Genomic DNA, 24,467 nt, shown 5'->3' on the forward strand with positions numbered 1-24,467 from the left:
TCTGACCAACTAGCTAATTCCTCCCATCTACAAATGTGGTCTACTTTGTCTACCCATTCTCTATAGGTTGGAGAAGAAATGGATCTCCATTTGAAAGGGATCAAGAGTTTGTATGCTGTCAGTAAGTGGGTGGAAAGCTTTTTACCGGAGGATTTAAAAGAGTCAGATGGAGCCCAAAGTAACATCACTGCTGGGGAGTGGGGTGCATCCCACCCAGTTATTTGGCGTATACTATTTAATATCTCTAGCAAAAAGGCTTGATTAAAGGACAGTACCACCATATGTGGAGATATGAGCCCTTCTCTCCCATGCATCTCCAGCAACGATCATCCAAGAGCGGGATTATTTTATGCAGAAAAACTGGTGTACAATACCACCTGGTCAATAATTGAAATGAATTTTCCTGAACCCTCACACATCGTGAAAAGCCATGAGAATTTTAGAGGAAAATGGTGATCTCTTCTTTAGACCAGGTTATTCATAATTCTCTTTCCAAGCAAGTATGAGGAAAGGTTTAGGAGGTGCGTCCCTCTCTACAAGTTCATTGTAAATTTTTGAAATTATCTTAACGGAGGGAGGGGAATGAAAGTAGAGTATATAACCAAGATGGAGGTGACAAAGTTGTGAATTTATTTAGAAATTGTTTACTTATAGTTTTTATGCTTTCAGAGTGAAGGAAATTAGTTCCCTCAACCAGTGGAGGATCCAGGATAACATCTAAACTAGGAGGTGTTGAAGATTGGAAGGATTTATAAAGGGGTACATTATTCACGTTGCTCCAAATACTTCCTTCAGTAAGTGGATAACCCAGCGTGAGAGGAAGCAAATTCACCGGCGTTAACGAGGAGAAGTGGATGCTGGAGATATGGTTCTTCAAATAATTATGAAATGCCAGTATCGTCCCTCTTGAAATGGGGTTTGTTGTGGCTAATGACATAGATCGGGTAAATGAACCCCAGAGCAAAGGTCTTCGTTTTGAGCCCAAGATGAATCTCTCTATGTCTACATGTGGAGGAGATTCCTTTTGTCTTTGCAGAAGTACCCATCTACTCAAGTGGTTTGCAAGGTAATATTTATAGTTATCTGGTAAACCCATTCCCCCTGATGCACGTCTCAATGAAAGGAGTCTATGTGGCAGTCTAGGGTGTTTCTTAGCCCAAATAAATTTTGAGAAGGAGCGTCTAATACCGGTAACAAAGGATTGAGGTAGGAAAATTGGGACCGTTTGGATGGTATAGAGCAGTTTTGGTAAAATTTATGATTTGAGAAGATTTTTCCTACCCATTAATGCGATAAATGGAATTTTCAAATCATTCAGTTGGTAGTCTATGTGGGTCAATAATGGCTTATAGTTCAGCTCAAATAGTAGCGCTAGATCTTTGGGTAATTGTATCCCTAAATATTTGATATGAGAGGCTGGCCATTTAAAGGGGGATCCTGTTTTGAGTGGGTATAAATCTGTGTCAGAAGCCGAAATGTTTAGCACTTCCGACTTAGAAAAATTTATTTTGAAGTTCGAAACCTCACTAAAATCCTCAAATAATTGCATAATTCTGGGGAAGGCTTGCACTAGGTTAGTTATAAGGAGCAATACGTCGTCAGCAAAGGCTGCCGTAGAGTGTGTAAAGTTACCTAGAGTCAAACAATTGATTTAATGTGATTGTCTTATTTTTTGGATTAAGGTTTCCATAGTTAGTATGAATAGAGAAGGGGATAGAGGGCATCCCTGCCTGGTGCCATTAAGAATATTGAAATATGGGGATAGAGTCCCATTTAGTTTAAGTCTAGTCCTCGGCGCCAAGTATAGAGAAAAAATTGCACCTATAAAGGGTTCTGGGAAGCCAAATACCTTCAGTGTGGCTCTCATAAATGACCAGCTCACATGGTCAAAGGCTTTCTCCGCGTCGGTTCCCAGGAGTACTAGAGGAAGTTACCTCCCACAATTTGGTTCCAAATATAGCCAATGTCCGAATAAATCCTAATGACTTTTGTCATACCCCAGCATTCCGATGCAAAGGTGTTTATTCTACGAAGAGACCTAAAAAACGTAGTGATCATAAAAAAGCAAAGTGACATCCAAGCTGCTAAAAAGGAGCGCCTCGGCTGTAAATCCTTTAGAATATATTATGAATAGAGATGAGCGAACTTATGATAAATTCGGTTCGGCCGGTTCGCCGAATTTCTTGAAAAAGTTCGATTCGGACCGAACCTGTAATTCAAGAAAGCCCATAAAAATCATGTATGGAGCTCCCGTAATGACGGGTGGCTACATGTGTGCACCCGGCATTACGGCAGCGTTGCTAGGCGACGTCAGTAAATAGTCACTGTCCAGGGTGCTGAAAGAGTTAACTGATCGGCAGTAACTCTTTCAGCACCCTGGACAGTGAATTCCGATCACAATATAGAGCAAACTGTAAAAAAAAAAAAAAAAAAAAAAAAAGACGTTCGTACTTACCGAGAACTTCCTGCTTCTTCCTCCAGTCCTGTCTCCCGGCCGTTGCCTTGGTGACGCGTCCCTCTCGACATCCCTGGATGACGTTTCAGCCAATGTGACCGCTGCAGCCAATCACAGGCCAATCACATGCTGCAGTGGTCACATGGACTGTCGCGTCATCCAGGGATGTCGGGCTGGATGTCAAGAGAGGGACGCGTCACCGTTGCCTTGGTGACGCGTCCCTCTTTCGGCATCCAGCCCGACTTCCCTGGATGACGCGGCAGTCCATGTGACCGCTGCAGCCTGGGATTGGCTTGTGATTGGCTGCAGATTGTGATTGGCTGCAGCGGTCACTTGGACTGAATCGTCATCCTGGGAGGTCGGACTGGAGGAAGAAGCACGGAGTTATCGGTAAGTAGGAACTTCTATTTTTTTTTACACGTTGATGTCACTGTCCAGGGTGCTGAAACAGTTACTGCCGATCGCTTAACTCTTTCAGCACCATGGACAGTGACTATCTCCTGACATTGCGTACCGGAAAATCAGTGACTCATAAGCAGGGTTCGGTCAAAACGTGTTCGGCCGAACCCGGTGAAGTTCAGATTCGCTGCGAACCGAACTTTTCACGATGTTCGGACCGAAACCGGGTTCGGTTGTCCCGGTTCGCTCATCTCTAATTATGAACAAGAATGAAGAATTTTTCAACTGATGATTTTTTTAATGTAAATACTCACTCTTTAGTTTCACTGGGATATTCTAGAGATGGATTTGGAAGTAGGTCCCATTTCTGAAGGCTTTCACGACATTGTAAGACCTGTGCATGGTGAGAAAGGTTGGTTATTGTAGGCCAAATTGGCTTCAATGGGAAAAAAATATCTTCGACGAATGAAAATAATAACGGATTTATATCCCACAGAATCTATTCTCGAAAAGTTTCCTAGAACCGATTATTTAAAATAAAAAATAAAAGTGTATTGTGTTGTGGTTTGTACGTAGAAGTTACTGTTGGATGCCAAACAGGAAAGCATTGTTGTTCATCTTATAATTCTTCACTTCTTGTTATATGTAAGAGACTTTTTTTGTTTGTCTATACGTACAACTGTCAATAGCTGTTTTGGTTTCATTTTGCTTGTGGACCCAGTCATATATAAATTTTTGTCTTTTAGCATTCAGACTTTTTTTTTCTTTATAGTTGTATAAGGCCTTGAGTTTTGCTGGATGTTGTACTTTCCTTAGGTACTATTTTAAGGTTTATATAGGTTTTGTGTTTAATTTATATGATAGGATACTTGCATAAAAAAATATTTACGCCATATTTTTTTTACACCGTTCACCAAAATAGATGGTTTATTGTATTTATTGTACATTTTGGTACAATTATGATACAAAATAAATCCATACTATTGACTATGACTTGTGGCGTATGTCATTAAGCTTTATTTATTGAAATATTACTGTTTTATCTTAATTTTTTTTTAACATTTTAATCCCATAAATGAATTTGGATTTCTGATCTTGTTTTGTAACGTACCATAGTATACTGTGTCTTCCATATTGGTTCTGAAAAGGCAGAAGCTATAAAACCAAACTATTCCTTGCGGTTATATATGTAAAGAAAGTTACATTTACTGTGAGGCCCAGTTCACAAAGAGCTTTTTGGCAATGATTTTGAAGTGGAAACCGTGTCAAAATCCGCGCCAAAAAACTGCCGAAATCGCCCTCATCAATTTCAATGGGAGGCAGGAGGTTTTTTTTTTAACCTTTCACACTCTCGCCGGAAAAAAAGGCGGCATATCCCTTCATGCCGCGGTTCCGCCTCTAACCTCCAATTAAAATCAATGGGAGGCAGAAAAAACCTGCAGCACTTGTTTCCGAGAATTCTTTGCAGCGTTTTTTTGCCAACAAACCGTGGCAAAAAAGCGCAGGCAGGTCAAAATCTGCCTCAAACTGAAGGAATTTTGAGGCAGATTTTTTTTTTGCCTGCTAAAATCTGTGTGAACTAGGCCTAACCCTCCTTACTGTCAATATTTACCTTTTTTGTCGTTATCACACCCAATTGATGTCTATTATTTGCCTGGATATTATATATTATGTGCTTCAGTAGACCTGTGTGTCTATAAATTAAAAACATACTTTGGTATATAAAATAAACACTCAAACACAAAATAGAAACTGGTATAATGGCCACACACCTGCCTTTGAACTAGTGCAATTGGATGAAATCTTGACTGATATGATTCAGCAGCATCAATTAATGGGTATAATACTACAAGGTCCTTCTGTGTAGAAGAAAGTTTCAATATTAATTTGCTATTTAATAGACATACAGCAAAACATTTAGCTACACGCACATTTTTCACTGGATAGTAAAGATTATTACATAGCCAGTAATACACATGTGAATAACTCTCTAAGGGCATGTCAGCTAGCCTCTGTAAAACTGGCCACACACATAAATGAATTAGATCTACAATGTGGCCAGAGGAGTGAGCAGCTACAAGACACCTCTGATGCTGCTTATCACACCAGGGAAACAATGTTAAAACTGAACGAGTCAAAGTCTAACCTTGTCAAAGGAATCTTGCTCAAGATGCTTGCGAATGAGCATTATTGAAAACCCCAGTAACTCACTGGCAAATTGCTTTGGAAATTCACACAATAGTATTTCTCCATGACTGAGATGGTCTCTTACTCTTGGACCCTCCTGGTGGTTTAGAATGTCCCAAAGAAACTCCTGTCAGGAAAAAAACAAACTTTTTGGCATATATCAGATAACCGTTTGCTTTGTCTCTGATCGGCTCTTTCTGAGAAAAGCCGAGCCAATCAGTAACAAAGTGGCACAGTGCTCATCTGAGCGCTACTGCCGCTTTGTTTCAGCAAATCGATGGGATCTCAGCGCTCGGACCCCCACTGATCAAAACTTCTGACATGTCTCTATTACATGTCAAAAGTTTTTTAAAATCTTAGTTAGACTTCACACAAAACCTTATTTACCTTCGTTTATGTAAAATAAATACTTACCATGGCTGGTTCTCCTAGACTACCAGGCAACCTATTATGAGATCCATCATTTAGATGCTTTGCCAAAATCTATGAAAAAGCAAAAAAGTTTCTGTCAACCTCTAAACACTCAGTGAACAGCACGACAGCTCACAGCATGCACAGTGACCTTCATTGGCCTAGACAGAGGATCTGTTAGCCATTGGTCATTTATCTTCAAAGCCATGCTGTAACTGACAATAGAACTTTGGCTGAAGGAAAGATATTTAGCTACCTGCAATTTTCTGACAGAGGAAATGAAAGCCGTGTGTAAATTAAAGAGAACCTGTCTGCTATCCTGACATGTCTATTTTAGTTAATACTTGTATTGTGAAGTTTTAGATCCTCGTTCCCAGTTAGTCAGCCTGGTTTTCACCGAGTAGCGCGGGAAGAATTAAACCAGAAGCAGAGCTCAGGTAGAATATCCTCTCTCGATGAGATAGGAGCACAACTTTATTTAAAACAATGCAAAACTTATATAGCAAAAATGGCGTCAATTATCAGTATATGATCTTGGGACGCCTCCAAGGTGCTAATTGGTTCTTGTTCAAACATGCCCTTTTCTTATTTGTTCAGTAAGTTTGTGGGTTAATACTTCATGTTGCTTTTTTCACATTCCAGGGCGTTGTCTCATGCTCCGGCGCCTTCTTACATAGTTAGTACGGCTGAAAAAAGACACATGTCCATCAAGTTCAACCAAGGGACGGGAAAAGGGAAGGAAAAATTTCTACATATAGGAGCTAATACTTTTTTGTTCTAGGAAATTATCTAACCCTTTTTTAAAGCCATCTACTGTCCCTGCTGTGACCAGCTCCTGCGGTAGGCTATTCCATAGATTCACAGTTCTCACGGTAAAGAAGGCTTGTCGCCTCTGCAGGTTGAACCTTTTTTTCTCCAGACGGAGGGAGTGCCCCCTTGTTTTTTGAGGGGGTTTTACAAGGAACAGGATTTCACCATATTTTTTGTATGTGCCATTAATATATTTATATAAGTTAATCATGTCCCCCTTAGTCGTCTTTTTTCAAGGCTAAATAGGTTTAATTCTTTCAATCTTTCCTCATAACTTAAATTCTCCATGCCCCTTATTAGCTTCGTTGCGCTTCTTTGTATTTTTTCCAATTCCAGGGCTTCCTTTCTATGAACTGGAGCCCAGAACTGAACTGCATATTCTAGATGAGGCCTCACTAATGCTTTGTAAAGTGGTAATATTACATCCCTGTCCCGTGAGTCCATGCCTCTTTTAATACGAGACAATATCCTGCTGGCCTTTGAAGCAGCTGATTGACACTGCATGCTGTTATTGAGTTTATGATTTACAAGTACACCCAGATCCTTCTCAACAAGTGAATCCGCCAGTGTAGCTCCCCCTAGGACATATGATGCATGCAGGTTGTCGGTACCCAGATGCATAACTTTACATTTATCTACATTAAACTTAATCTGCCAAGTGGACACCCAAACACTTAGTTTGTTTAAATCCGCTTGCAATTCATGAACATCTTCCATAGACTGAACTATATTACATAGCTTGGTGTCATCTGCAAAAATAGAAATAGTGCTATTAACCCCTTCCCGACATCCGCCGTATATATACGGCGCTGTCGGGTAGGTGCTACACGCAAAGCGCCGTATATGTACGGCGCAGTGATGGTGCGGGCTCAGAAGCAGAGCCGGCACCATCACCGCGGGGTGACAGCTGTATTATACAGCTGGCACCCTCCTGTAACTGCCAGGACCGGAGCTATTCTCCGATCCGGCAGATTAATCCCTCAGATGCTGCGCTCAATAGAGCGCAGCATCTGATAGGTTTTCACCCGATCGGCAACCCAGTGATGCAATCGCTGGGTTGCTGTGGCAATCGGACGCCAGAAAATGGCGTCCGAGTCTGCCTTGTACGGGAGCCGATGAGGACCCGCCTGCGGCGAGTCCTCATAGGCTTGCTGTCAGTGAATAACTGACAGCGCTAATACACTGCACTACGTATGTAGTGCAGTGTATTAGAGTAGCGATCGGGGCATCAGGCCCTCATGTCCCCTAGTGGGACAAGTAAAAAAAGTAAAAAAAAGTAGATAAAAATGTGGTAAAACAATAAAAACACACACATTTCAAATAAAAATAAAGCTAAACTGACTTTTTTTCCCATAGTAAGTCTTTTATTATGGGAAAACCCGTAAAAATCAAAAAAACTATACATAATTGGTATCGGCGCGTCCGTAACGACCCAAACTACAAAACTATTATGTAATTTATCCCGCACGGTGAACGCGGTAAAAAAAAACCATGAAAAACAGCGCCAGAATCTTTGTTTTTAGGTCACATCTCCTTCCAAAAAATGCTATAAAAAGTGATCAAAAAGTCACATTTACTCCAAAATAGTACTAATAAAAACGACAATCCGTCCCGCAAAAAATAATCCCCGACACCGTTTCGTGCACGCAAAAATAAAAAAGTTATGGGTCTTAGAATATGGCGACACAGAAAACAAATGATTTTATTAAAAAAAGTGATTTTATTGTGCAAAAGCCGCAATACATAAAAAAACTATACATAATTGGTATCGCCGCGTACGTAACGACCCAAACTACAAAACTATTATGTAATTTATCCCGCACGGTGAACGCGGTAAAAAAAAAACATGAAAAACAGCGCCAGAATCTTTGTTTTTAGGTCACATCTCCTTCCAAAAAATGCTATAAAAAGTGATCAAAAAGTCACATTTACTCCAAAATAGTACTAATAAAAAATGACAATCCGTGCCGCAAAAAATAATCCCTGACACCGCTTTGTGCACGCAAAAATAATAAAGTTATGGGTCTTAGAATGTCGACAAAGAAAACAAATGATTTGATAAAAAAAAAGTGATTTTATTGTGCAAAAGCTGCAATACATTAAAAAAACTATATAAATTTGGTATCGCCGTAATCGTATCGACCCGCAGAATAAAGCTAACATGTAATTTAGGGCGCACTGTGGATGCCGATAAAAAAACCAATAAAAAACTATTCCAGAATTGCTTGTTTTTGGTAATTTCCTTTACCAAAAAATGAAATAAAAAAAGTGATCAAAAAGTCATGTGTTCCAAAATGGTACCAATAAAATCTACAGCCCGTCTTGCAAAAAACAAGCCCGCACACCGCTCAATCAACTGAAAAATAAAAAAGTTACGGCACTAGTAATGCGGTGATGAAAAAACATCTCAATGCGCAGGCCGGAGGGGAACATTCCTTCAGTTTCAGGGCCATAGTATTTAGGAACTAGGAAACGGAATGGACACAGCACATCCGCTGGAAGCGAGGGTGCCCGTATTATACCAGCGCAAAACTTTCTCAGCAATATTTCCCAAACTACGAAGGAGAAAAAGTCCCCAAAAGGTGCAGAGCGTTACAAAAGGGGGATACGAAAGAAAACTGTTTATCAGTGTGACACCGGCCTGCGCATAACGGATCGCTTCACAGCGTAACACACACCTATGGATAATTGTATTATTTACCCCATTATTATACCCTCTTATTATGCCATGATGTACTCCGCACAGATTACATATGCCCCCACATTATAAACTGAAATACCAGCAAAACCCCAAACAGAACTACTACCAAGCAAAATCCATGCTCAAAATGGCGGTCTTTCCCTTCTTAGCCCTACAGTGTGCCCAAACAGCAATTTATGTCCACAAGTAAGGCATTACCATACCCGGGAGAACCCGCTTAACAATTTATGGGGTAAGATTCTCTAGGGGCACAACATCTTGTGCGGTGAATGGGCAGATCAGTGGAGAAATTGCAATTTTCACTTTGCACAATCCACTGCGTATTAATTTCTGCAAAACACCTGTGGAGTCTAAATTCTCACTACACCCCTTGATAAATGCCTTTAGGGGTGTAGTTTCTAAAACGGGGTCACTTTTGTTTTGTACATCAGGGGTTTTGCAAATGCAACATGGCGTCCGCAAACCATTCCAGCAAAATCTACGCTCCAAAAGATAAATACCGCTCCTTTTTTTCTGATTGCTCCCATATATGTAAACAGCTGATTATAACCACATATGGGGTGTTACCGTACTCGGGAGAAATTACTTTACAAATGTTGGGGGTCTTTTTCTTCTCTATTCCTTGTAAAAATGAAAAATGTGTATCTAAAACTACATCTTGTTGGAAAAAAAAAATATTTTTCATTTTCATGGCTTAATTCTAATTAATTCAGCAAAAAACCTTTGGGATCAAAATTTTCACTATACCCCTAGATGATTCCTCAGGGGGTGCAGTTTCCCAAATGGAGTCACTTTTGGGGTGTTTCCACTGTACTAGTACTACAGGGGCTCAGCAAATATGACATGACACCCAGAAACCATTCCAAAATCCAAATGGTGCTCCTTCCATTCTGAGCCCTACCGTGTGTCCAAACAGATGTTTGTGACCACATGTGGGGTATTGTTTTACTCGGGAGAAGTTGCTTTACAAATGTTGCAGTGCTTTTTCTCCTTCAGTCCTTGTGGAAATGAAAAAAAAAATACCTAAACCTACATTTTCTTTGAAAAAATTTAGATTTTCATTTTTACGGCCTACTTACAATAAGTACTGTAAAACACCTGTGGGGTCAAACTGCTCACTGTACCCCTAGATAATTTCCTCATGGGGTGTAGTTTCCAAAATTGGGTCACTTGTTGGGGGTTTCCACTGTTTTGTCCCCTCAGAAGCTTTGCAAATGTGACATGGCCTCCGCAAACCATTCCTGCTAAATTTGAGTTCCAAAAGCCAAATGGCGCTCTTTCCCTTCTCAGCCTCGCCGTGTGTCCAAACAGCCGTTTATTACCACATGTGGGGTATTGTTTTACTCGGGAGAAATTTCTTTACAAATTTTATGGTGCTTTTTCTCCTTTAGTCCTTGTGGAAATGAAAAAAAATTAGCTAAACCTACATTTTATTTGAAAAAATGTAGATTTTCATTTTCACAGCCTACTTGCAAAAATTTCTGCAAAAAACCTGTGGGGTCAAAATGCTCACTATACCCCTAGATAATTTCCTCAAGGGGTATAGTTTCCAAAATGGGGTCACTTGTTGGGCGTTTCCACTGTTTTGTCACCTCAGGGGCTTTGCAAATGCGACATGGCCTCCGCAAACCATACCTGCTAAATTTGAGCTCCAAGAGCCAAATGGCGCACTTTCCATTCTAAGCCCTGCCGTGTGTCCAAACAACCGTTTATTACCACATGTGGGGTATTGTTTTACTCGGGAGAAATTGCTCTACAAATGTTTTGGTGCTTTTTCTACTTTAGTTCTTTTGGAAATGAAAAAAAATTAGCTAAACCTACATTTTATTTGAAAAAATGTAGATTTTCATTTTCATGGCCTAGTTCCAAAAATTTTTGCAAAAAAACTGGCAGGTCAAAATGCTTGCTACACCCCTAGATAAATTTCTCGAGGGGTGTAGTTTCCCAAATGGCGTCACTTTTGGGGGGTTTCCACTGTTTTAGTTCCACTAGACCTGTTCAAAGCTGAAAAGCCCAAAATCCACCAGGTGCTCCTTTGCTTCTGAGGCCAGTGCTTCAGTCCAGTAGCGCACTAGGGCCATATGTGGGATATTTCCTAAAACTGCAGAACCTGGGCAATAAATATTGAGTTGCATTTCTTGGATAAAACATTCTGTGGTACAAAAAAAATTGATTCAAAATGAATTTCTGGAAAAAATAATGAACTTTGTAAATTTCACCTCTACTTTGCCTTAATTCCTGCGCAATGTCTAAAGGGTTAAGAAACTTTCTAAATGCTGTTTTGAATACTTTGAGGGGTGCAGTTTTTAAAATGGGGTGACTTATTGGGGGTTTCTAATATCTAAGGACCTCAAAGCCACTTCACAACTGAACTGGCCCCTGTAAAAATAGCATTTTGAAATTTTCTTGAAAATGTGAGAAATTGCTGCTAAAGTTCTAAGCCTTGTAACGTCCTAGAAAAATAAAATGATGATCAAAAAACGATGCCAATCTAAAGTAGACATATGGGGGATGTTAGTTGGCAACATTTTTGTGTGGTATAACTGCTTGTCTTACAAGCAGATACATTTAAATTGAGAAAAATGCAAATTTTTGCAATTTTTCGCTAAATTTTGGGGTTTTTCACAATTAAATACTGAATGTATCGGGCAAATTTTGCCAGTAACATAAAGTCCAATGTGTCACGAGAAAACAATCTCAGAATCGCTTGGATAGGTAAAAGCATTCCGGAGTTATTACCACAAAGTGAAACATGTCAGATTTGAAAAATGAGGCTCTGTCAGGAAGGTCAAAAGCGGCCAAAGAGGGAAGGGGTTAATCCCATCCTCTATATTATTAATAAATAACTTGAATAATAGTGGTCCCAGCACTGAACCCTGGGGTACACCACTTATTACCGGGGACCATTCAGAGTAGGAATCATTGACCACAACTCTCTGGATACGGTCCTTGAGCCAATTCTCAATCCAATTACAAACTATATTTTCTAAACCTATAGTCCTTAATTTACCCATTAGGCGTCTATGGGGGGACAGTGTCAAATGCCTTTGCAAAGTCCAAAAACACTAAATCCACAGCGGGCCCTCTGTCTAGGCTTCTGCTTACCTCTTCATAAAAACAGATTAGGTTAGTTTGACAACTTCTGTCCTTAGTTAAACCGTGCTGGCTGTCACTTATAATACTATTTTTTGTCACATAATCCTGTATATAGTCCCTCAATAGCCCCTCAAACATTTTCCCCACGATGGATGTTAAGCTTACTGGTCTATAATAACCCGGGGAAGACCTAGAGCCCTTTTTGAAAATAGGCACCACATTTGCGCTGCGCCAGTCCCTTGGCACTATACCAGTCACTAGAGATTCTCTGAATATTATGAAAAGGGGGACAGAAATAACGGAACTAAGCTCTTTAAGAATTCTAGGGTGTAACCCACCCGGGCCTTGTGCACATTTATTTTATTTAATTTAGCTTGGACCATATCTACATTCATCCATTTCAGTATATCAACTGATATATTAACAGCACTGGCACCGGCTACATCAGCTGCTCTTTCTTCAGTTGTATATACAGAGCTAAAGAACCCATTTAGTAACTCTGCCTTCTCTTGATCCCCTGTGACCAACTCCCCATTACCATTATCTAGGGGTCCTACATGTTCAGACCTTGGCTTTTTAGCATTTATATACTTGAAGAATTTTTTGGGATTTGTGTTACTATCCTTGGCCACCTGCCTTTCATTTTGGAAAAAAAGCAGAGGATTGGAGCAGCACTGTGAACAAATGCCTGACTAGGCTGGTGCAAAGCTTCAAAAATAAAGGAGTGACCTCTCCTTATGTGTTAGATATCCAAAAAAGAGAACGTGAAGCAGCACTCAAATAAAGTGAATTTATCATCCAACATGGAACCACAACGTTTCACCTCCTCTATGAAGGCATTTTCAAATTGAAAATGCCTTCATAGAGGAGGTGAAACGTTGTGGTTCCATGTTGGATGAATAAATTCACTTTATTTGAGTGCTGCTTCACGTTCTCTTTTTTGGATGCCTTTCATTTTGTATTTTTGCTAATTTTATTACCTTTTTACAGATTTTATTAAAGGGAATGTGTTGCCAGAAAAACATGTTTTTTTAAAAAAAATTAAACATTTAGTGTGTGGGTGATTAAACATTGTTCAAATTTTTTTTTTTTTTTGCACGAATCCAGGAAATATTATAAATTATTTCTAATTTATAATACTACCCATTTTTGGTCACTAGATGGAGCTGTTCCCAAAATTGCAGCATTGCAACATTGGGTTAAAAGCCCTCGCTCTAGTGAGCTCTCAGCATTCCCCCCTCCTTTATCCTGGCTAGTGCCGGGATAAACGAGGGGTTTGAACGATGTAACCTCCTACACTGTGTGTCGCCATTTTTTGAGCTAACCCACAGTGTAGTAGGTTTACATACAGTAGTAAACACACACAAACACGAACATACATTGAAATCTCTTACCTGCTCCTGCCGGCGCGGCTCCCTCCGGCCCGTCCGCTCCGTTTGCTGCCGCTGGTGCAAGTGCACAAATCCGGAAGCCGCGACCGGAAGTAGTAATATTACTGTCCGGCCGCGACTTCCGGTCCACAGGAAAATGGCGCCGGACGGCGCCAATTTCGAATAGGACTGTGTGGGAGCGGCGCATGCGCAGTTCCCACACAGACGCCGTACACTGCAGTCAATGGGACGGGAGCCGTTCGCAGTCCCTATGGGACTGTGGCTGCCGTATTCCATGTCTGTATGTGTCGTTAATCGACACACACAGAAATGGAACAAAAAATGGCAGCCCCCATAGGGAAGAAAAAGTGTAAAAATAAGAAAAAGTAAAACACAAACACACAAATAAATATAAACGTTTTTAATAAAGCACTAACATCTTGAACATATGAAAAAATTTTTGGGTGATGACACTGTTCCTTTAAGCTCTTCATATTTTACAAAGGCTACAGCTGTACCCTCAGATTTGTATTTTTTAAATGCCCTTTCTTTGTCATGTATTGCCCCTTTCACAGAAGGTGTAAGCCATGTGGGGTTTAATTTGAGTCGTTTATACTTGTTACCTATAGGAATAAATTTTGCACTATAATAACTCAAAGTAGATTTGAAAATCTCCCATTTATCATTTGTCCCATTATATGACATTAGTTCTTCCCAGTCTATATCCTGAATTGCAGCCCTCATCCTGGGGAAATTGGCTTTCTTAAAATTAAATGTTTTTGCCCTCCCAGCCTGTGTTTGTTTTTTACAGTATAGGTAAAATGTAACTATATTATGATCACTGTTACCGAGGTTTTCACGAACATTGACATTCCCAACAAGATCTGCATTATTAGAAATGACCAGATCCAACAGAGCTTCACCTCTAGTTGGGTCTTCCACAAACTGGCCCATAAAATTCCTTTCCTATTTGTCCTGTCTTTCCGAAACAGTGTAAAACCCTGTAGATTTACAGCCCAGTCATGTCAAGAGTCCAGCCATGCTTCAGCAACACCAACTATATCTATATTTTCTTCCAGTATCAAGGCCTCCAGCTCCCCCATTTTGCTTGCTAGACTTCTGGCATTTGTGAACATACACTTTAACTTGCCTGTCAGTTTTTCACTTTTATTATCAGAAATGTGATTTGACATTATTTGGGCATTTTTATTTACACTGCTGTTTTGTAACGAAAGGATCTCTTTATCTTGTTGCCTAGTCCTCTCCCCACATTCTGTTTCTCCCCCCACCAATATAGTCTGACCCCACTCTAACCTGGCTACCCCATTTTTCTACATTGACCTCCCTCCTCAGCCCTAGTTTAAATACTCCACCACCCCAGCTAGAATTCTCTCCCCAAGCACAGCGGACCCCCTTCCATTTAGGTGCAAATCATCTGCAGAATACAGTTTGTACCCCAATGAAAAGTCAGCCCAGTGCTCTAGGAACCCAAATCCTTCTCCTCTACACCAAGACTTAAGCCATGCATTTAACTCCCTGAGCTCCCGCTGTCTTTCCTGTGATGCGCATGGCACAGGCAGTATTCCTGAGAATACAACCTTGGAGGTCCTTCCCTTCAGCTTGTAGCCTAGTTCTTTAAAATTATTCTTAAGGCTCCTCCACCTACCATTTATTCTGTCTTTGGTACCGACATGGACCACGACAGCTGGATCATCACCAGCCCCTCCCAGCAATTTGTCCACCTGTTCCACCACATGCCGAACCCTGGCACCAGGGAGACAGCAAACCATTCGGTTGAGATGGTCTTGGCGACAAATTATTCTATCCGTCTTCCTGATTATAGAATCCCCTACGACTATCAATTGTCTTGGCTTACCTGCATTACCATCCCACCGACTACTAGATGGGCTGTTCTCCCGGCTGTTAGAGAGATCAGTATCCACTAGGGCTGCCATTTCTGAGACTGACACCCTCGCATCATCACCCAACTTGGCAATTTTGGTTGGAATGTCAGAAACCGGATCGGCCTTCCTTTTCTTTGACCCCTTTCTACTGCCCCTAACTACATTAACTACATTAACCCAGCTACTTACCTGATCCTGCTCATCCATATCTTCACCCTCCAGTAGCATTATAGCAGAATATGATATACTGAGAAGCATGTAAGGATAATAATGATTTTTGCAAACACACACAAATATACATAGTGGTGATCCTTCACAGTATTACCCATGAAATAGAAATTCTGGAGAATCTTTTCTTAGAACTCTAGAAATGTAAGAATAAATTGACGACTAGGTGTTACCACTTTTCAATAGGGTGTGTTCCTACCCAGTCTGGCAATGTCCGCACTGATTGGACTGTGTCAGACAGTGTTGGGACACCCCTCTATCTGGTAATACCTAGTTGTCAATTTATTCATGCATTTCTTGTAGGAATATTAGAGGAACGGCACAATGTAGAGTTCTAAGAAATGCTGAAGTATTTACTAAAACATGTCAGAAGAACGGAAAGGTCCTCTTTAAAAAGTAACTGTCACTAGGTCAAATAAGTTGAACTGGTTTACTGACATGAAAAGCGCGGTCTCCCAGATTCCATCATTCTTTTTTTCCTGGAACCCCCGCCCCCTCCCAGATAGAGTGAAGGAAATAAGTATTTGATCCCTTGCTGATTTTGTAAGTTTGCCCACTGTCAAGGACATGAACAGTCTAGAATTTTTAGGCTAGTTTAATTTTACCAGTGAGAGATAGATTATATTTTTAAAAAAAAACAGAAAATCACATTGTCAAAATTATATATATTTATTTGCATTGTGCACAGAGAAATAAGTATTTGATCCCTTTGGCAAACAAGACTTAATACTTGGTGGTAAAACCCTTGTTGGCAAGCACATCAGTCAGACTTTTTTTGTGGTTGATGATGAGGTTTGCACACGTTAGATGGAATTTTGGCCCACTCCTCTTTGCAGATGATCTGTAAATCATTAAGATTTCGAGGCTGTCGCTTGGCAACTCGGATCTTCAGCTCCCTCCATAAGTTTTCGATGGGATTAAGGTCTGGAGACTGGCTAGGCCACTCCATGACCTTAATGTGCTTCTTTTTGAGCCACTCCTTTGTTGCCTTGGCTGTATGTTTCGGGTCATTGTCGTGCTGGAAGACCCAGCCACGAGACATTTTTAATGTCCTGGTGGAGGGAAGGAGGTTGTCACTCAGGATTTGACGGTACATGGCTCCATCCATTCTCCCGTTGATGCGGTGAAGTAGTCCTGTGCCCTTAGCAGATAAACACCCCCAAAACATAATGTTTCCACCTCCATGCTTGACAGTGGGGACGGTGTTCTTTGGGTCATAGGCAGCATTTCTCTTCCTCCAAACACGGCGAGTTGAGTTAATGCCAAAGAGCTCAATTTTAGTCTCATCTGACCACAGCACCTTCTCCCAATCACTCTCAGAATCATCCAGATGTTCATTTGCAAACTTCAGACGGGCCTGAACTCTTAATGGTTGGCAGGGGACCAAATACTTATTTCTCTGTGCACAATGCAAATAAATATATATAATTTTGACAATGTGATTTTCTTTTTTTATATAATCTATCTCTCACTGGTAAAAGTAACCTAGCCTAAAAATTCTAGACTGTTCATGTCTTTGACAGTGGGAAAACTTACAAAATCAGCAAGGGATCAAATACTTATTTCCTTCACTGTGTATGGCCCACTGTTTCGTTGGCTCCCTACATGCTAATTTGCTGTAGGTAGCCAACTGGGTAGAGCTAGCTTCCCTGCCTCTGATGCTGACCAATTAGTACGAGGCAGTTTGAGGGTAGTTCACTCCCCGTTAGCTAACTACAGCAAATTAGTATAAAATGAGTCAACAGCACAGTGGGCCATGTCTCTGGAATGGGTGATCCAGGGGGAAAAAGAACATTGCTGGAATTAGGGAAACAGTGTAATTCAGGTCGGTAAACCAGTTCAACTTATATGACCTATTGACGGGTTCTCTTTAAGTATATTTAATTATCCACACTGAGGGGGTGTTAAGAAAATATATATCCCATTTATATATTTAGATTATTTCTACAGTGCAGATTATATGGATAGAAATGCATGCATATTGCTCATAAATGCAATTCCCTTACAAAAATTATCACCTTTAAACACCATTTTACATATAGAATTATTTTACATTGTTTCAAAAGAAGAAGAATTCGAAATGATGTGTAGAATAACTACAGCCTATATTATAGACTATATTACAGTGCAAAGCTACATTCACGATTCTGCTGGCTTCAAAGCATTACTCGTTTGCAAAGAGCCTGTTCTGGTGATGTGAATTTAGGAAATTGTAGTCTTTGCACCAGTGACTGTAAAATAATAGGATGTAGGAAAAATTAACTGTCCTTCTGTATTATAGAATCTCAGATAAGCGTTTAAGAATGTGTCTAACAACAAGCTTGTTGACGGTTTCCAGTAAAAAAACAGCAGAATGGTGAATGCAGCTCTAGAATATAACCTAGAATGTAACTCAGGATGATTCAATGATAAATCAAAAGAAGTAATTTGTTACAATTAAAAAAAGAAAAATATGAAAACTAAGTTTACATTAGTAAAAAAAAATAACTAAAATAAATAACGCAGAGTTTTTTTTGCAGGCAGATTTTGATCTGTTATTCGGCCATTTTTTGGCGCGTTTTCCACATTAAAAAAACTCAGTGTGAACAGTGCCTTAGGTTTCAGGAATAAAAAGATATACTTACCTCATCAAATGTTGTATACAGACTGGTAGACTAGAGGGAAAAAACAGGTCACATGAGCTGCAGTCGACCATTATAAGGAAATATCATGCTACTTCGAATAAAAGATTTTATTTTTTTTATAGAATTTTACAGAAGAAAATCTGAAAAGGGGACAAAGGACAAACAGGGAATGGGAATGCAATAATAAAAAAAAAAAGGTAATTTGGCTAACTGGGTAGCCAGCAATAACTAGATTAAATGCCAAATAGTACACTAAACAGGCATCCTTTAGCAATAACAGTAGGCTACAATTCTTCTAGGGTCACAGGTACGCCGAACAGCTCTTTAATGTGCTTGTGGGTAGGAGAAGTAGTATATCCCAGTGAAGAAACCATTATATGACATTTCAACAATAGAAATTGTAACATAATATTAAGGAGGAAACAGAACAGCAGGAGAAGTGAGGGAAAAAAGAGGGATGGTTTCCAACCGGATTATGCATGAGGTGTTTACTGCATGCAATCACACTGTGCAGTGAAAGAAGATGGGATGGAACAATGAGAGGTGTATGATGCTGATTGGTCACTGATTGGTCAGCGTCATTCACTCCTCTGTACAACGCCCAGTTGGTAGTAAAAACACGCCCAGTTGTCTATTAAGAAGCTAATTAGCATAAATCTAAAATTGTTCATAACTTGCTCAAAAATGATAGTTTTTCAAAATAAAAACCACTTATGTAAATTACAGCGCCGATCAGATTATGTAGGAGATAGGGCACTTATAATCTGGTGACAGAGCCTCTTTAAGTCCTCTAAAATAAATAAAACATAATTGGTATTACCATATCTGTAAAAGTCTGAACAATTACAATATAACATTATTTAACTCACAGGGTAAACGCTATTATTAAAAAAAAAAAACACCAGAATAGTTATTTTTTGGTCACCTCACTTTAAAAAAAAATAAAAAATTAATTGAATAACAGTGATCAAAAAAGTCGTAGTTACCCCAAATTGGTACCAATAAAAACTAAAGCTCGTGTAACAAAAAAAAACTCTCACACAGCTCCATCGGCGGATATATAAATTTGCTAAAATCGCCAGAATCTGGGGCGTGGCTTAGCGGCGTATGTAAGAGGACGCAGGAACCGGAGCTCCCGCTGCCGATATCCTGGAAATCATCCTGAGACTCCACTATACTAACGCGGACATACCTGTGGTGAAAGAGGAGACGGCGGTGATCCTGCAGGCATAATTCTGGATCTGACGGAGGCTGTTATGACCCGGTCCAGGAAATCTAAGGCGGCAGAGGACGGTGAGCTGGGGCTGCAAGATGGCGCCGACATGTGCTCGCATGCAGAGAGCAGAGATGTGAGAGGGGCGGCGGCATCCAGGCTGGAACGCTTTTCCAGGAAGGCCCCTATGAAACCTGCGCAGATGGAGGGATGTCGGATGGAGGGAAGGAGCAGGCTGGCCGCACAGGCTCGAGATATGAGCCGCTGCGAGCACAGATGGAGTCAGAGGAGGAAAATGGAGGAGACGCTTCAAGTGGTTCAGGAGGAGGATTAGATGGCGGCACGCAGAGATTGGACAAGCCTGGCCCCACGCTGGCAGATGTTTTTTCGGCGGTAAGCCTGAGTAATACTACGCTGGCTAAGCTTACCTGCCAGGTGGGGGGAATTAAGGAGGATTTGTCTATCATACGCCATGACTTACAGAAGGTGTCAGAGCGCACAACAGCGGTGGAGGGTCGAGTCAGCGACTTAGGGGATGGAATGCTGCCCATGAGAAGAGATGTAAATGCGGTGGCGGAAGATGTTAAGTATCTCTTATCCAAAGCTGATGATTTGGAGAATCGTTTAAGACGAAATAATGTGAGGATGGTGGGAATACCTGAAAAAGTGGAAGGGTCCAATCCGGATTCCTTTTTTGAAAAATGGCTTTTGGAGGTTTTTGGAAAAGAGTCGCTGACCCCATTATTTGCAGTGGAAAGAGCTCATAGAGTACCCACGCGTCCTGGTCCACCTGGGCGGCCACCGCGACCTGTTCTGGTAAAGCTGCTCCATTATAAAGATAGAGATATAATTCTTCGACAGGCCCGGGAAAGGCAAGATATTCGGGTGAACGGTGTGAAGGTGTCATTTTATCCGGATTTCTCTGCAGAAGTTCAGAAGCGGAGGATGCAATTTCTGGACATAAAAAGGCGGCTGAGGAACCATCGGGTTCAGTATTCCATGCTGTATCCTGCAAAGCTTCGGGTGGCGGCGTTGGGATCCGTGCAATTCTTTGAGAATCAGAAAGATGCACTAAGATGGCTGGACAGTCATGAAGATCGCTTACGGCAGGATCGAGAGGAAGCGGCGGCGTGATCAACAGGCGGATGGTTGAAGAGGGGACTCTGCTATGAAAGGAGGAAGATGAGTTACATGAGGGCATAAGGCCTTGTTTTTATGCATTTATATGTTGGTCTAAGGTTGGGCTGAAGTCCATATGTCATTGATGGTTGGAGGGGTGGAAAGTGCTGTCAGTTCAAGGGCAGAATGGGATATTGGAGTCATAAAAATACTAATTGGAGGTAGCGGGAGGTTCTTGGTTCTGAAGGTTAAAACTGTAGGGAAACAGAATGTGTCTCTACGAAGTGAGTGGGAAGCTGTATGGTCAAAGTGGTGAAGTTTTCTTCGCCAGCCTGAGCCCTCTTAGGAGGGTATGTTTATGGAAAGTTGGGGGGGTTAGGGTGGGGGGAGGGGAAAGGTTTTGGAGGGAAAGGGAGTTTGAAACGCAGTACGCTCTGATGACCACTGGAGGTAATGGGAATAGCCACTGTCAAAAGCAAGAAATGTCCAGATGGGGGGTAGGGTAAATTTGTTGTCCTGGAATGTGAAAGGTATGGGGGAGATAGCTAAAAGGCGAGCTATATTTGATTACCTGAAAGGGCAGTCCGCTGGAGTGATGGGCTTGCAGGAAACAGCTTCCATTCCTTTCATTCTACATACTCGAGGGGGGTTAGCCTCCTAATTCATAGAGATGTGCCGTTTAGCTGTTTGGATTCCTTTAAGGATAGGGAAGGTAGATATGTCGGGGTGCATTGTAAATTGTTTAACTGGGAATGTATAATTGTGGTGATGTATGTGCCTCCCCCGTACTCTGTTGACCCAATACGAGAGGTGTTGGAGAAACTGGCTGGATGGCCTATGATACCGACCATATTGATGGGAGACTTTAACAACATAATGGATAAAGGGTGGGATAAATTTCCAAATGGGGGGGGGGGGGGGGAGAGATGTTTGTCTGATAAGGTTTGGTAAATACATGATGGAAGTTGGGCTCACGGATATCTGGCGGGCAAAGTGGCCTTCTACTACGCAATACTCGTGTGTATCATCTACATATGGATCACTGTCCCGAATAGACCTAATGTTTAATAATGGAATGGGGATGGAATGTGTGGAAGGGGTGGAATATTTACCGCGATCGCTGTCTGATCACTCTCCAATATTGTTGAAGCTCCGAACAGGTTTACAGACGGGGGGGTTGAGAATGCACTGGAGGCTCAACCCGTTTTGGATACGCTTGGTGGGAGAGGAGACCATAACTATGAGCCAGAGAGAATACTTCGAATTTAATAAGGATACGGTCCCTACAGATATTCTATGGGATGCTATGAAAGCGAATATAAGAGGGGTGTATATAAGGGAGATCACGCACATAAAAACTAAGACAAGGCAGGTGGCTCAACATTTGACAGACCGGGTGACAATAACAGAGTTAAGTCACATTACCAATAACACTGCGGAAACCTTAGCCCAATGGAAGGCTGCTCAAAAATTGCTTAAGGAACACCAGCTGGAGCAGGCAGCTAATAAAAGATTGTTTTTGCAACAAAAATATTATGAGGAGGGTGAAATGACGGGCAGATTATTAGCAAATATCGCACGGCCGGAGCGGGAGAGTGCGTTCATCCATCAGCTACAGACAGCAAATGGGACTATGGTGGGGGAAACAGGGGATATATTAGGTGTGCTGACATCATTTTATAAGGAACTATATCGCACTAAGGTGGACTATCCGGAGGATCTTCTGTCAGAATATCTGGCAGAAATGACATGGGTTACCTTGGGGGAGGAAGAGAGGGAGGGGTTGGAGGAGTCAATTACTTTAGAGAAAATACAGGAAGCGGTGAGTTCTATGGCAAATGAAAAGGCTCCAGGGATAGATGGTATACCCACTGAATTGTATAAAACGGTTCTGCCAGAGTTACTGGAGGTGTTCCAGGATAGTTTCGCCAGAGGGCGCTTACCGCAGACAATGTATGAAGCTGCTATTGTTGTAATTCCTAAAGAAGGGAAAGATCGGACGCAACCTGACTCTTACAGACCGATATCTCTGTTAACCGCGGACGTAAAAATTTTAGCCAAAATACTAGCTAATAGGTTGTCGCGAGTAGTGACTAAAATAGTAGGGACGGATCAATCGGGATTTATGCCATCACGTTCTACAGCAGTTAACTTACGTAGACTTTTCTTAAATTTGCAGACAGATGCTCCGGAGGCGCGGTGTAGAGCAGTGTTGTCTTTGGATGCCGCCAAGGCGTTTGAATGTGGAATGGGGCTACTTGTGGGCTGTATTGGAGCGGATTGGCTTTGGACGGAACTTTATAAAATGGGTACAACCATTATATAGGGAACCGGTAGCTAGGATCAGAGCAAATGGAAGGATGTCGGACTCTTTTAGGCTGGAGAGGGGAACGCGACAGTGATGCCCACTTTCTCCGTTGCTGTTTGCACTAGCGATTGAACCCCTAGCAAATATGGTAAGACAACATCCGGGGATAGAAGGGTTTCGTTGTGGGGAGCTGGAGGAGCGTATAGCACTATACGCGGACGATATACTGTTGTTCCTGGGGGAGATAGATCATTCATTGCCAGTGATAATGACGATATTGGAGAGGTTTGGCAGATTCTCAGGGTTAAAAATTAATTGGAGCAAGTCGGTGTTGTTACCACTCCAGCCAGTAGATACGCCATTGATGGTTGGAGGAATTTAAGTTCCGTGTGTACGGAAGTTTAAATATCTGGGAATTACGGTATCAGCAAGGGTGCAGGACTTTGTCGAGTTGAACGTGATACCATTAATGAATAAGTTAACAGATAGGACCAAAGTATGGCTTGGGTTACCGCTGTCAGCACTGGGACGAGCAAATCTCATCAAAATGATTCTGATGCCCCAGGTTCTCTATATTGTGCACAATGCCCCAGTGTGGTTGCCTAAATATTGGTTTAGGAGAATACATAATTTGTTTAGGGACTTGGTGTGGAAAAGGGGGATCCCCAGGATTCAAATGGAAAAGCTACAGTTACCAGCTGAACAGGGGGGGTTAGCTATTCCAAATGCGTGGATATATTATTTAGCAGCTCAAATACAACACTTTAAAGGATGGAAGAATAGGGAGGAGTGGAACTCTAGTGGGAAATTGGTGTACTATATGGGCCAGAGAACGGATTTATTAGAGGCCATGGAGTCGCATAAATTACGGAGGGAGGCGAGAGGGAAACCGACTCTACTATTACTACATAAAGTTTGGTGGGAAAGTAAGAAGATATTGGGGATTACAGGATGCTCCAACTATATGCCCTTATGGGATAATTCATATCTATGGGAATTTAATATTTTGGAAGGATTTCAGGATTGGGAACAAGCAGGGATCATATATGTGCACCAGTTATACGAGGGAGGTACTTTCAAGCTTTTTGCACAATTACAGGAAGAGTATGGACTCTCACATCGGCGGTTTTACCAATATCTTCAGCTAAGGCATGCGACGCAGGCACAAGAGAGGCTGGTGGACTTGAGTTGCTCCGCTATGGGAGGGATGGAAAGGGTGCTGGGGGCACAGGACACTAAGGGGATTATTTCGGTGCTATATAGTATGCTACTCGCCAAATTCCTGGGAGATCCGCTGGTGGAGATTAGACGTAAATGGGAAGAGGATGTAGGGACTATAGCGGATGAAGAATGGGAGGAAATACTTGGATCGCCCAAAATACTCTCTATTAGTGTAGCGCACAGAAGGTCACAACTCTTTCTGCTGCATAGGGTGTATAGGACGCCTAAGGTGTTATGGCAAATGCGAATTAGAACAACAAAAGAGTGTCCCAGATGTATGTTTGATGGGGCGGACATAAAACATATGTTTTGGAGCTGTCCGATGCTAAATGTATATTGGAAAGCAGTTCAAGGAATGGTATCTAGAGTATATGGTAGAGATTTCCCACTGGAACCTAAGATCTTTTTATTGGGTTGTATG

The 24,467-nt window shown here is 41.4% G+C and overlaps 1 protein-coding gene across 9 annotated transcripts in view; it reads right to left on the reverse strand.

Annotated features, from left to right (window-relative positions):
• ERMARD (ER membrane associated RNA degradation) overlaps positions 1–24,467 on the reverse strand; it is a 157,698-nt gene that overhangs the window by 21,248 nt on the left and 111,983 nt on the right. For all 9 annotated transcript variants that reach the window (XM_075862695.1, XM_075862692.1, XM_075862696.1 and 6 more), the window contains 5 exons: positions 18,186–18,215; positions 5,456–5,524; positions 5,001–5,168; positions 4,627–4,713; positions 3,169–3,248 (listed from right to left, as the gene is read on the reverse strand). In XM_075862695.1, the coding sequence (XP_075718810.1) occupies positions 3,169–3,248; positions 4,627–4,713; positions 5,001–5,168; positions 5,456–5,524; positions 18,186–18,215 (434 nt within the window). The remainder of the gene's footprint in view (positions 1–3,168; positions 3,249–4,626; positions 4,714–5,000; positions 5,169–5,455; positions 5,525–18,185; positions 18,216–24,467) is intronic.

Source organism: Rhinoderma darwinii, chromosome 4, assembly GCF_050947455.1.
Source record: "Rhinoderma darwinii isolate aRhiDar2 chromosome 4, aRhiDar2.hap1, whole genome shotgun sequence".
Taxonomy (NCBI): Eukaryota; Metazoa; Chordata; class Amphibia; order Anura; family Rhinodermatidae; genus Rhinoderma; species Rhinoderma darwinii.